At 44.7% G+C, this 14,896-nt stretch overlaps 1 protein-coding gene across 1 annotated transcript; it reads right to left on the minus strand.

Annotated features, from left to right (window-relative positions):
- Positions 1-2,693: 2,693 nt before the first annotated feature.
- Positions 2,694-14,579, minus strand: LOC139655131 (dihydropyrimidinase-related protein 5-like). Its single transcript, XM_071532445.1, has 13 exons — positions 14,469-14,579; positions 13,255-13,404; positions 6,402-6,560; positions 5,250-5,429; positions 4,865-4,933; positions 4,598-4,642; positions 4,433-4,508; positions 4,171-4,327; positions 3,944-4,085; positions 3,655-3,797; positions 3,220-3,427; positions 2,870-3,047; positions 2,694-2,779 (listed from the first exon to the last, which is right to left on the minus strand). Exons 1-13 carry the CDS (start codon positions 14,577-14,579, stop codon positions 2,694-2,696), a joined length of 1,704 nt encoding a protein of 567 aa, XP_071388546.1.
- Between the last annotated feature and the right edge of the window lie 317 nt (positions 14,580-14,896).

Raw genomic sequence — 14,896 nt, forward strand, 5'->3', positions numbered from 1 at the left:
CAGCAAGTTGCGCGAGATTGCTCCCCACCTAAGCTCCTGGCAGTGCGCCTGCGCACGGCAGTTGCAGGCGTTTGACATAATCCTAAATGAAACTGATGTCCCTTGAATCACCATGTTGGCTCCTGGTGAACCTGACCTATGGTCTTTAGCCTATGGACTTTAGGTCTCTCTTTCTAACCGGAGAGAGAGAGAGAGAGAGAGAGAGAGAGTTTTCTGTCTTTACTCTCTATTTTTAAAACATGTATTATATAATCGAACAGAATCATTATCTGGGCTACAATAATAGTATAGCAGCTCCCACATTGAGAGCATAGGTATAGGCTGCCAAACCTCCTATACGTAAACATTACTTTTATAGTATTTATGATTTATTAGATAGTTTACAGTGACAGAGACAGTAAAGATGGGTGAAAGGGGATAACATGCAACATGACGTTGCAAGTGCATGGTATGCACCTTAACTGAACCATGAGGACTTTAAAACCAGTTCCCCACCTCTAAAGAGATCCTCTATACTTCATCAGGCTTAGTGTATGGGTTTCACAAATATTGTGTTATTTTAAGTCTACTGTTGCGCTTATAATTATAATTCTACAGATTATATATATTATTTATTTTTTTTTTCTTTTACAAATTCTTATCAACATGCATGAAATGGGCCACAAATCATTTTAAAAATGACAGACACAGACAGTCTCAAGAGTTTTTTAGTTTTTTTTTTCACTTTATTTTTTTGCACTCATTCTTGTGGTAAGAAACAAGCAGCCACTTACAGATTCAACAGGTTCACTGTCCAACACAACAAGAGTCTACGAACACACACAGCCACTGACCAGTCACAGTGCCTTCAAAACAACTAAACCATCCAACAATAAAATAATGTCATTATAGGTAATCGTAAAAAAACAGCACCAGTTGTTGAACCTGTGGCGTTCCATAGAGATTCTGTTCCTCTCGTCTCCATGTGGTGCTCTTCATGCATGGGTGTCGGTGTGGCACGGGTGATTCACATTGGCACGTTTATTCTTTCGGCTAAAAATAACCCTAAATATATAAGTACACAGACGAGGAGACGTGATCATGTATAAATATAACACTGTTTAGGCAGGAATGAGAGACATCATCAGGAGGTGAGCGGATCAATGAGGAGAGTCCTAGTGGTTTTTTTTCAGCCTGTGCAGCTCAATCTTCTGCCCTGTGGAGAAGGATCCCCTGTTCCTTTACCAGGGACAGCAAGCTTACTTTCACAATACGTTATCCCCAAAATACTGAACCTCATTAACATAATCTGATTTTGGGTTATACTGCTCCAAAAATCTGTAGAATATACATGTAAACGGTGACCCTTATTTCAAGATGTGTAAAATTTGACATGCCTTCTTCCATTAAACATGCCACTGATTCACCCAACAAATAGTAATAATCTATATAGCTAATTTTCCAGTGTTAATAAGTGTTGATTTTTCAGTGACAATGATTTAGAGTTGTTTGATCTGGTTCTGGGGCAGCTGTTCAAAACTACCTCAAAGTGTTAATTTACTCTAATGGGTGTAGTCTTGTAGAAACACTAGCATAGTGTTGATTTTTACACTCCCAGAGTTAAATTAACACTGACGATTTTGCTGTGTAGTTTTTCAAAAGCATGCATAAGCTGGTTACTGTGTTTCCAGTAATCAAACAGCTCCCATTTTCAGTCAGAAGGCATGGCATTCCCTTTTATTAATGCACATTATAAAGAGCATCCCCCTTGTTTATTACAGATTATCAGTAGCGAAAGTACTGGAAAGCATTGCTTTTCCTCCCCACCATCCCCACTGTGATCTTTAAACAAATCAACCACTCTCCACCCCCCTTGTTAGAAAACTGCACTGACTTCTCTTAACTTTTCTAGTCCTTTGCAAGTGTCATCGTCTGAGGATATGCAAGTGTGTTTCAGTCAGAGGCAGTGGAAGTACAGTATACAGATGGATGGGGTGAAGTCTGACTCTAGCTAGAGAGTGCAGCGGTAAGATCACAGGGTGTTAGAAGCAGTTGGATGTCATCACCACACAGCACAGTTCATCCGTAGGAAATACAACCCAAGACGCAGCGGGAAGCCGGCCACAGTGGGCGGCTCAATCACGAACAGAAACCGGGGGGAATCCACACACATCTTCACATGAGTCTAAAGCTATGGTGTCTATAGTGTACTGGATGTTTGTGCGTGACGGGGGGTATAGGTATTTCACTGAATTCAGTTCCTACTATTGTTTAAATAATTCAGTCAACATCGATTCAGTTCAAACCATCAAAAACTGTACTGGTTTTGATCTTTCACAGTTTGTTTAGTTTGTGTTTCTTCACGGGATACTAGCAGGGTGATAATGCGCAGAATTTATCTGTTAGTATGATCAGTTTGAATTTGGTAAAACGTTTGAATTCATAGATAGCCCTTCACTCTCATAATTAATCAGGTCAGTCGCTCCAATTAAGACACAAATTAGATTCGTAAAGTCACTTTGGCAAATTACTGATCATCAATTAGATCTCCAATCAATTAGACTGTCCACCAATCACAGACACGTGCTTGATTTTTTTTTTGTTTCCCCTCTAACGCTAATCCTGTGATTGAAAATCAGTGCAGTTTTCCTGGTTGCTCAGAAATGTACAAAACGACGAGGCTCGGACCCTCGGGGGGCTCCGGGATCCAGGATTTACCAGATGCCGCTGGAGCGACCGCCGGGAGGGGCCAGGATGCGAGCCGAGGACCTCTTGGGGATGTGGTCGTCCACCTGGGAGCCTGAGAGAAAAAGAGACGCGGACGTACATTTAAAATTTCAGACTCCTGCCTTTGAAAAGAAGCTCCTCCATCGATTTTACTCGGACCGACCTGAGAGGCTGAAGGAGGACTCGTGGAGGTCTCGGACCCCCTGGTGCACCCGAGCGCAGGCCTTGGTGGCCGCTTCTCCGTCTATGGGGCCCAAGCCGAGCTCCTTCTTCAAAGAGTTGGCCACCTTGGCCACATCGCCGGAGTAGGGGTCCCTGTCAACCCCTTTCAAGGCCTGACTCTGAAACAGAGAGGGAAGTAGGGAAAGGTAAGGAATGAGTCATGATTGCTATAACACAACAGTGATTTAACCTATATCCAGTTCATGAAAGCTTTTCCATTTGCTGTTCTAAACACCCAGTGCATGTTAGGTAGAGGACAGAAACACAGATACAGTACGAACGGGAACACACCTTTTCTCTCTGCACCATCTTCTTGTAGAGGTAGTCGGGGAAGGTGCGCATGGGGTAGAACTTCCCGGAGCCCTCGGCGCACATGAACACGCCGTTCTCGCACACCAGGCGGCCTCGGCTGACGGTGACCAGGGGGACGCCGTGGCAGCGCATGCCCTCGTACAGGTTGAAGTCCCCCCCCTGCACTTGGGTGCTTACAGAGATGGTCCTGGCGCAGAGAGGACAGGCATCAATGTGTGTTGACTTTCTCTGGGTGGAAGTATTCCCTCTAATTTGATTTTATCCAGTAAAAGGACATCAACGCTGTTTGGTTTCCTGATCATTCACAGGAGAAGGAGCTGACTTATCCAGATTTTTGAAGCTAAGAGAGGACGCATTGCCAAACTTTGCGGTGTAACGGAAAAGTAGTGAAAGAAATTGTGTGTTTTGTTGTACCTGGTTGCGTCAGGGTCCCAGACCACCACGTCGGCGTCGGCCCCGGGGATGATGCGACCCTTGCGAGGGTACAGGTTGTAGATCTTTGCGGCGTTAGAGCTGGTCACCGCCACAAAGCGGTTCTCATCCATCTTTCCTGCGACCTGGAGGGATCAGTGCATCGGAAACATGAACACTCCCGCAAAGCAACAGGCAGCATTTCACAGTCATGATTACTCTGTGTGTTTATGATGTGTGTACTGTGTGTGTGTGTGTGTGTGTGTGTGTGTGTGTGTGGGTGTACACCTACCACTCCCCTCTCCCAGATGACACTCATCCTGTCCTGGACCCCCGCCACTCCGTGGGGGATCTTAGTGAAGTCCTCCTTGCCCAGAGCTCTCTGCTTGGTGCTGAAGGGACGATGCTCAGACGCCACCACACTCAGAGTGTCACTGGAAACAGGATGCACATATACAATTAATTCCGTTTTTTTTGCCTGACAACAGCAATATGTGTATGAGTGTATTGTGCACACACCTGCCCAGCAGGCCCATGAGGTAGTTGGGTGTGTTGGGGTCGAGGCGGAGAGGAGGGGCGATGACGTGGGCGGCGGCATGAGCCCAGTCCTGGTGGTAGTACTGCATCCCATTCAGCACAGCGTGGGCTACTGTGGTCTCTGCGTGGACCACCTTACCTGGAGACAAAGGGGAGGGAGGAGGGAGGGGGAGGAAGGTGAGCTGTTACATGTACATCATCATCCTCATCATCACCACCGCTGTCGCCATCATCAGCTACTCACCCTGCATCTTAGCAGCCGCGATCATGTCTCCAGCGGACATACTGGATACATTCACCAGGTAGATTGGGCAATGGGCCTGCAATCACAAGCACATTCACTCATTCGTTCAGTATCAACAACACATGGGAAGCCATACATAGACACTGGATGTTAAAGTCTGCTTACCCGGTTGCCGATGGTGACGGCTCTGTGAGTAGCCTCTGACTCCAGCTGTAGACAGGAAGAAGACAGAGACATAATCACACAATGAGAATTTAATTATTACATTAAATTACATTTTAGGCATTTAGCAGACACTCTTACCCAGAGCAACAGTAGAACAAAGGAACAGTAAACCCAATGCTTGTATAGCATAGAATACAGATAGAATCCTGTGTTCTTCAACAGAGCAAATATCCAAATAAAAAGCAATAAGCACAGAAAGGAATTCACCTCCTCTGGTCGGCTGATCTCGATACCCTCAGGTCCACTGATGCCCAAATCCAGAGATTCTTTGGCACCCTGAGAACACACACACATACACACAAACTAAGTTCCATTTTGTCATTCATTGTTGATTTCAAGGGTTTCACTCCAAAATGGTTGCCTGCTGCTCATTCCTCAATATTAAAAAAAAACCACACATTACATCCTCTGAAATGTTACAATTCTGTCACTTAAGTTCCCAAAATAGCTCAGAGCTTCAATAATATTCAGTAGTGAGTTTTACTTTCATGTCCGAGTACAAAGGTGGATATGTCCTTTTAGAAGAAAGGGAGGGAGGGAGGAAGATAGGGAGGGAGGGATGGAGGGAAATGTGTGTGTGTGCATGCTCCACCTCCGCCACCAGCTCTCCGTTCTCGGCGTGGACGCGCGCGATGGCCCCGATGTCCTTGCAGGTCTGCAGCGTCTGGTAGAGCTCCGAGTCCTTCAGCATCATCATGTCTTTGTAGGCCATGTACATCTGGAAGGAGTTGACCCCGTGCTCCCTCACCAGGGTCTCCATCTCGTTACGCACCTGAGGGCAAAGGTCAAGGGGTCAGGGTTTGGACTGAATCGCAGCTGACTACTGGCGAGTTTTCATTTGTATTGGCAAAGGGAGAGAGTGCAGTTGTGCTCTAGTCAATGTGAATATGAGCATGGAGGGAGAGAGAGGCTGCGTGTGTGTGTGTGTGTTTGTTATATGGGGCATGAAATGAGCTTGGAGAGCAGCCAGCCGGAGACCACATTCCATTCACACTATCACAAACCCTCAGAGTGACATTAGCCACATAGACAATCTCTTTAACTCGCCCAAAATACAGTAAACAGAAACTATATGGTCTTTACCCATGAAAATATCCTCTCTCACTATGGCAGTAAATGGGTTGAAAGGCCACAATACCTGGGCAACTACTCGAGGCAACATCTTTTAAAATGTTGTATTTTACTTGTACTCTATTTCTTAACTTTATTTTTATTATTATTCAGTGGGTTTTATTTTCCATCTTATGTTATGCTCATTCTATGTCTATTTTCATGCATGTAATTTCTTAGTTGTAAAGCACTTTGAGCTGCATTTCTTGTATGACAGTAATAAAGTTTATTATCATTATTATTATTATTATTATTATTACTATTACTGCAATCAGCAAGGATGAGGATGGTTGTGGTACATAATCAACATTGATAACGAAATGCACTTTTTGAGTGTAATGGTTTCATATCCCATTGAAACCCCAGTGAAAAATCTTGAGATCATGTTAAGAAACATGCTATCAACACCTCACTTTAGAAAACCTGACGTAAAACAACATGAATGCCAAGGGCTGTAAAAGGCCCGCTGACTCAGAATCTGCCTAACGTGTCTAATGAGCATGTGTGTTAACCTAGTTCCTGGAAGGTTTCGTTCCAGGTCATTACCCATTTTCCCCATAAGAGAAAAGGAGAGGCTGTTTGATCGTTCGTTCAGCGAGGGCAGTGGGTTCACCTCGTCCCGTCTCGGCCTCACCTTGGGTCCCCACCAGGTCACCCCGACATGCAGAGCGTAGTCACAGCAGGCCTTGGCGTCGGCCAGAGCCCGGCACTTCTCATAGGCGTCCAGCAGGGAGCAGTGTTGTTCAGGCAGGACCAGAGACACCACCATGGTGGTACCACCCATCAGAGCCGCCTGGCGGGGTGGGGTGGGGTGGTAGGTAGGGAGGGAGGGAGGGAGGGAGGAAAGAACGAAGGAAGGAAGGAAGAGAGAGAAAAGAGGTTGATTAGAGAACAATGAATCCATTGTAAACCAAAGACAGTGTTCATCATAGTGACAGTGAACAAAGCTCCTTTCTTATTAACTGTTATTCACATCAACACACTTGTTTATCACATACAATAAATACAGAGGACAGCAGAGACAGTGGCAAGTTACACACTATGTATTTCAATGAGACCAATGCAGAGCCCAGGTAAACGTCATCTGCTAACGGACTTCATCAGCCAATTAAATTTGTTGTACAGACTGCTTCAAATGTTTCGCGACTTGCCCACAGCAACGCAACCTAGGTGGTTTCAATGCAAACTTGTCTGTCAGTGTGACAGATGATAAATGTCCAATGTGAAAATTGGCCATTTTTTCCACATGATTTTTCCCACATGATTTATGAAGAAGATGTTAGGAGTCAATAGTAGATGACAACAGGGTCTCCTTTTCACTGTAAAGGGACAGTGTATGCCATACAATAGAGAATAAACAATACATAGGCCTATCACTACATATACAATCTCTATTCACTATGTACATCCTATATGACTGGTAGTACAGTACAGGTTACTTAAGAGGAAAATGTGGAATTAAGTGTCTAGTACTGTTAGTCCAGTGTAGGCAGGGGCCATATGCACAAAACCTTCTTGAGAGATGTAAGAAACCAAGAAAAGTTCATAAGAGGTGACTAATATTTTGAAAATATTGGGGAATTACACGTCAAGAAGAAACTCAAGATGATTCTTAAGAGCTCTTTTGTGAATCCAGGCCCTGGTTTTCATGGCAACTGCAGATAAAAAAAAGGAGCAAGATGAAAAAAGAGAAATAGATGAGGGAGGAAGTAACTGAGGAAGGATGGTAGAGGAAGGAGGGGGGGAAGAGGGAAGGAGGGAGTTAGGGGACAACACGAGAAGACGGATGAGAGCAAGAGGGGCGACAGGCAGGAGAATTTATGAGGTGGAGGGAGCGGCTGCGGGCGACTCGGCTCGGTCGGCCCGAAAGGTAAATGGCACTTTCTGTGTCGCCATGACGACGCGGATACTGCTCAGCCATGCCTATCGCGCGCCCCTGTCCTCCTCCTCCTCGCTCCGTCCCTCCGTGTCGCCCGTGCAATATCCTCCAACAAGGAAATTGAACGGCGGAGCGAAGGGAAAACGAGCGAAGAGGCCGATAAACATTTATTGAACGCGAGGAGCGGGGAGATAAACGGAGAGATGTTGAAAAAAAAATTGTCCCCCGCCGTCTCTCACGTAACACACACACAGCTGAGGCTTTCCTAATCTTTCGGGGGTTCATTTTCAATTCAATCATGTCAAAATAAAGAGCGAAACTGCAATTCACTAACAATAGAGCATTCATTCTCCATCATTTTGAACCTAAAGTGAACTGAGCCCGACCCTGCTCTCTGTGTCTGTCAGTGTGGACTCATTCCTCCAGACGAGCCTCAGACGGGGGGCGGGGCCTCTGCCTCTTTTTGACTGGCGGCTCCGTCGGCCAGCGAGCTCTCAGATTCCCTATTACCATAGAAACCAGACCGCACCATCCGCAGCGTCAGCACCTGGGCTCTTGCGTGTCTGTGTGTGTGTATGTATGAAGAGTGGAGTATCATTGATCACTGTCTGCGCGTGCGTGCGTATGTGTGTGTGTGTGTGTGTGTGATGGAGATCAGAGGACACGGACACAGCTGAGGATTTACTGACTGGGGGATTTAAACTGTCTATCTGCACGGCTTTAATTAAAAATCTACTGCCAGTCCACTTCTTAAAACGAGAAAGAAAGTCAGAAAGAGAGAGAAAAATGAGGCTATTGTTTCGTCTTTGTAACCGCCTGTCTGGTATAGGTGCATGCATGTGTGTGTGTATGTGTGTGTGTGTGTGTGTGTGTAAGAGTGTGTGCACTGCATCTTCCTCAGTGGGAGGGTTTCTGAGGCCAGCAGCAGACTGTGTTTTCCTCTGCCAAGCTGGAATAAAGAAGCTGTCAGCTGCTTGAAACGCCTTTCATCCCGGCCTGTCTCTCCTCTTTAGCCTGCATCTGCGACTGCCTCCTCGCCACTGTAATGGTTCCAGTAAAGTCACACAAGTAAACATCTAATTTTAGACCGTTTTTTAAACCATAGATCGGCTTGAAGGAGATCTAAGAAAGTTCAAATCGTCCCTGCCAGACAGTTATATAATATGAAACCAGTCCAGACTATCTACACTGGTGCTGAGCGGAATGGAACCAGCAGACCCAGCAGAGAAACCAGACTGACCAGTTTGGCCACATGCTGCATGGAGGTTTCCACATGGGAAAGTCCGAAGAACATGTGTTTTTCTTGTAAGGGTGTAAAAATATGGGTGTAAAAACATGTAATTATCAAGCTGACAGAAATGCAAAGTTATTGTTTATTGTCTGTATATATTCTGTATATGGTGTAGTCCAGTGTGTAGTCTGTGATACTGGACTATCATACTGTCTGCATGGCTTTCATCTGGTGCCTCTCTTGTCAAGCCACAGTAAACCAGACCAGTAAACCAGAGTCCTCCCTTTGGTTCCTTTAAGCATATTACCGATCATTGACTTTACAGCACATCTGGATGATGACACACAAACTCCAAACAGGGTTTTAAAATGAAACCCCCACTCCATTAAACACCCCCAACTCCTACTGTGAGGATAATCCCCTGGAGAGAGAGGGGGAGAGAGAGCAAGTGCATGTGTGGTTTTGTGTGTGTGTGTGTGTGTGTGTGTGTGTCCGAAAAGGATCAATATGCCCCTAAATATGCCCCTTTTTACTTAAAAATCAGATCAAGGGGGCAAAAATGTCCTGTGAAAAAATGAAAAAGGGTGAGAGACAGAGAGAGAGAGAGAACGAGAGACTTTGAGTGTGAGTGAGACACCGTGGCTTTGTATGTTGTCTCTGGGAGAGGCTATCAGAGTCGGTCAGCTTACCGCAGCAACTCTCTGATCTGCCTCTATCAGCCCCACTCATACATCACATTACAGACGACGACCCCCCCCCCCACCCCCCCACCCCCCCGCCTCTCTCAACCCCCCTCCTCCTCGCCTCCCTCCCTCTGTCCCACCTACAGAGGCATCAAATTCAACTGTGCACACATTGACTACAGGTAATAGTCTGCATTAAACAGGAAGCATTTTCTTAAACCAGTGGAATAAATATATATTTGCATATGCTGATATACAATACAATCCATATTTAACCAGATAGTGGTCACTGCAAACATTTACTCACACAAAACCATGCATGTGAGTTAAAGATACACCATGAGTTGAGTGTTTTGATATGTGATGTATGTTATGAATGTTCCCTCCACTGTAGAAACAGCATCACATACAGTAAGCCTACAGCTTATTAATTACAAAAACTTTATCTGAAGAAACAGGAGGTTCCTCCATTTCATTATCAGCTCTATATTCACAATATGTAATGACTACAATAAATGCTGTAACAGGGCTGTCTTTGTTTTGAATATTTATTGAAGAAGAGGTGTTGCAGAGATGTTTTCTGCTGCTGTTCTCCTCAATTGGTCCTTTATTTGAAATAGACCGTTCAGTCAGGAATCTGCCTCTTCATTGGTGGAAGTGGTCGATCCTCCCGCTCTTCCCAGTGCCTCTTTGTGGGAACTTTTTCCACAGAGGAGTCCTGAAGGTGGCAGACACAGGCTGGCATGAAGAATGATCGCCTGGTCTTTGGTCTGTATGAAGGCCGGCCTGCCTCTGGCTCGTCCTCGAAAGTCGCATGTTTCCTCTTTGTCGAGGGCTTCGGTCCCTCCGGGATGGAGCTGGAGTTTGAGCTGTGGCTGAGGGCTGGAGGGAGCTGTTTTGGCTTCCTCCAGTGATGCCGAGGTTGACAAAGTCATTACAGAGATTGTTTATATCCCTGGAAGGCATTGGTCGGCGGTTGGCTCTTGGTGGGATGATGGAGGGGTGGAGATGTGACACCAAAAACATGTCCTCATCATTCTCATCATCGTCCTTCGTCTGTCCCCTCAGGACAGAACTGGAGCCGGAGTACGACTGAGCCCCAGAGTTGAAGCTGCGTCTGTTGAAGTGATGTCTCCTGTTTCTTCCAGTGACAAAGTCGTCCCTCCTGTTTCTCTCAGTGAAGTCGCAACAACAAAGATGAACAGCATGTAAGCAGTGTTTTATAAATCTGAAGAAAAGACATTACAGAGATAATAACCAGGTGTCGTTATAATGCATAAGCAGTCTTTTCTTCAAATATATAAAACACTGCTTACATGCTGTTCACGCATTATTCTCTTTTATAAATCTGCACACAGGAATCTGCACCTAATGCCAACTCCCACAATTAGCCATAACTGGGTGTCAACACACTCATGAGTAGGTCTAATTTATGATCCGATATGTGTGATATTCTAATATCCACTTGTTGCTTTGGCAGCGCTCAGGAATTGGAAGGTGAAGTTGTTGGATTAGTAAAACAGACTTTGAACATATTTTCTTTCAGAAATAAAGTTTACTATTATATTAATGAATTGATCAGCGCCTCCCTCTTGCCTATGGTGTTGAAAGACAATGCGTGTACCTTTGTATCAATCGTTTTACTCATTTAAGTGCAGTAAATAAAAAAGCGATTTCGGTGCCGTTTTGCTTTTTGCAATTGAGTTGACGCCACAGAAAAGGAAAGGGCGATGTGCATTTTTTCTTTTTGCTTTTAGTTTCTCAGCACAGAAAAGCAGCAAGTGTTGCGGGGGCATGGACAGGACAGCTCTGACTTCCGGACAGGGCGCACCTCAGCTTCAGAGTAAAAGCCTTGTCCGTTTGAACCAAGTTGTTAAATGGTAATTAACATCTTTATTCCTGTCCACACTGAGCATGGCAGAGACAAGGACGGTAGTTAAACTAGTCAGCCTGTAGGTTTGAATAATTAATGCTATAACTACGTTTTAAAGTGTTTCTAAGCTCATTACGACCAGAAGTTTTTATTGGACTTTTATAACTGTAACCCACAGAAGACAATCTGCATGTGTGTACCATGTTCCACAAATATTTCAGCATCCACAAACATGTATTTTTCACTTGTGTTTTGTAAAACCTTATCCACAAAAATATTGAATGATTTGCTAACATTCATAACTCATTAGCAATAAATGTACTTTTAATTTCAAATAAAAATAGTATAGGTTTGACAAATGTGTAGAAATTGACACATCTAGAGCAGAAACGCATGTAAAATGATCTCTATGCATTTGTGGATCAAAAATGTGCACGTGAAATGGTCTGTATGCATTTGTGGAACCCTTCAAGTTTGTTTGTGGAGCATGTGGCATTTGTGAATATAATATAATCCAGCTATCTAGACACAGGTGGAGTATCAACACTGCATGTTGTCTCTCTCCTCTCTCTTCTTGTGTCTCCCAATGTTTCACAGTAATCTGCTCCACCATTTGACCCTGTTATATAAGACGCCCTCCTACTGTAGGACAGTGAGTGTCTATACAGCGGGGGGGCAGAGAAAACAGTGGGGAGTCATTCCACACAGAGGAAAGAGAGAGGAGGAAGGGAGGCAGGAGAGGGAACAGAGTGTTCGAAACGATGGAGGGAGGGGAAGAGGATGCGGAGGGAAATAGTTTTGGGGTCCGTCGCGATTGCGCATGAGCCATCGCCACGGTAACGCAGTCACCATAGAGACCACACAATACCACCACGGTCATGCGTGCACACAGCCAGACACACACACACACACCACACACATTAGAGGGCTTCCTGATTTCCACAATGAGAACGCGGATGCATGCTAGGGGGTTAGTTACCATGGCAGCGAGGTCAATGGGTGGGGGTGAGCTGGCATATGGAGGATTCAACCCCCCACCCCAACTCTTCTCACCCCACTTCAGTTGGCATTCCATTAGACTGAAGGCTTGCCAGGCTTGTCATTTCACTAAGCTACAGTATGGCATCCGATATTATTTGCCACCAAAATGTCCAAACCCCGCTGACGGTATTCCAAAGAGGAAAGATACTAGTAGTGCTTTTACTCACATATGCTAAGATAAGGCGAGTGCCACACCTTGCCGCGCCCAGTTGACATGAGTAAAGCCCCCAGCGACAAGAATAAGCCAGGCAACAACAACTACTTCCTACAACATCCTCCAACACACACGTACCGCTGTAAGCGACACTCAATTACACTCCCACTTTTAAATCTCCTAATTATCCTATCATCCTCTCTCCTCTGAGTCTCAAGGGGATCACTGCATGCAGAGCATCCTTAGGAATTGAACTAGTAAACCCAGTATGAATGAACAGCTGTGTGTGTGTGTGTGTGTGTGTGTGTGTGTATAAAAAGAGAACCCTTTGCTGTCAATCGGAAACTAGTGACAGCTGTTTGGTTTTGCTTTGTGTAAGAGTGACAACAGATTATACAGTGGTTATTGGTCTGTGTGAATGTATGGGGCTGGAAGCAGGGATGATTTGAACAAGAAGAAGAAGGGGGGGGGGAGAGAGAGAGAGAGAGAGAGAGAGAGAGAGATTGTGTTTCTGTGTGTGACAGCTGTCTCTGGATTCCAAATATGCAGCAGCATTAACACAGGCATGCTGGCGGGCCCAGTCACAACACAGCCCAGTGTATGTGTGTGTGTGTGTGTGTATGTACCTTGGTGCCGCTGTAGAAGTCATCCTGGATAGCGGCGTTCATGAAAGTCTCCTCCAGATGCACGCTGGTGTCTATTCCGCCCGGCAACACCAGCTTTCCCGAGGCGTCAATCACCTTAGCACCGCCCGGTATCATCAGCTCCTTTCCCACCTGCCAGAGAATACATAAAAAACACAAAAAATCACTCAACTTTATAATACCCATGACACTAATACCCTTTACATGTATCTCAACCACAGAATGTATCATGAATATAAAGGACATTCCTGTTAGGGTCCATTCACTATCACTGTAACCAGAAAAAGGAGGGTTCTTCAATGGTTCTTTGGTTATAATGTTCTTATATGGAAACATAATGACTTTTTTCAAGGTTCTTTCAATACTGCTGATATGGAACATTTCATGCCTCCTTAAATAGTTCTTTATGGAAGCATGAAGGTCTCTGCAGAACCATTTGAGCTTGGTGCCATAGAGAATCTTTCTAAAATTATTCTTTACAGCATTAAAATGTGTTCTGCTATGGTACAAGCCTAAATAAACATTTTTTTATTAGTATATAGAACCCTTTTTGTTCAGAATGTAGGTTATTTGGTAATGACTGAGAATTTATTCTCAAGTATTTGTTAATAGGTTGGACCTTCTCATGCCAATTTGACAGACAGTTTTCTGAATTCAGAGTCAATTGACCTCAACTCTGATACTGTTGGTGTCATGGAAATAAGCACTGACAAAGTGTATGGGAAAGCTGCTGTGTTGCCATGGTATCACATGGCTGAATGCTTTAGTAGCAGTGGAGCTGAACTTTCCAGGTTTCTGAGTCTTATGCATCCTCTTCACATGATGCTCAGTTCCATGGCGACGTGATCAAAATCCTTTGGCAGCCATCTTAGCTTTACCAAAGATTACCATGATACGCCAGCAAGCGTCCAGTGCATCATTCTAACTCAGTGAGTTCATGTACGGTATCATCATGTGGAGCTTCATAATGTTGTGTGATGAGTCACCCCAACAGCTGGGAATATACAGTGTGTGTGTGTGTGAGAGAGAGGGAGGGAGAGAGAGTGTGTGTGCATGTGAGAGAAAGAGAAATAGAGAGAAATAAAGAATGCAGTACGTGTTTGTATGTGTATGATACTGTGTAATAATACATTTGTATATGCATGTGTGTGCGCATGAGCGAGTGTGTGTGTGTGTTAGTGCTTTACGCGGACTACCTGCTGAATGATGCCGTTCTCAATGTAGACGTCGGCTTCCTGGGTGAAGTCATCATTGACCACCTTCCCTCCCTTGATGAGGATGCGCATGGACCCCGCGTTGGCAGCCATAGTCCTGCCAGAGGAACAAAAAGGGACATTTAGCGTAAATATTACATCATGAAAACGTTGCTGCATGACATATTTAGCGTCCTTGAGTGAGAGAGAGACAGATAGGAAGATCAAGCCAGAAAAACAGAGAATTTGTCAGAAAACAGTATTATAAGTAGAGTTAGATATGTTTCGATAGAGACTTGTATTGTCCCATGATGGTCTAAATGCTGTTTCAGTGGCTTTTCCACCCTGACAAGAATATCATTCTGGGGTAAACACTGAATCTTTCTCATTTTTTTATTATTTTGGCATGAAAATGTCAGATTTTGAGATAA

The sequence above is a fragment of the Centroberyx affinis genome, unplaced genomic scaffold (genome assembly GCF_046629955.1).
Source record: "Centroberyx affinis isolate AG114_WGS23_722 - 3 ecotype Tasmania unplaced genomic scaffold, CSIRO-AGI_Caff_v1 ptg002190l_1, whole genome shotgun sequence".
Classification (NCBI taxonomy): domain Eukaryota; kingdom Metazoa; phylum Chordata; class Actinopteri; order Beryciformes; family Berycidae; genus Centroberyx; species Centroberyx affinis.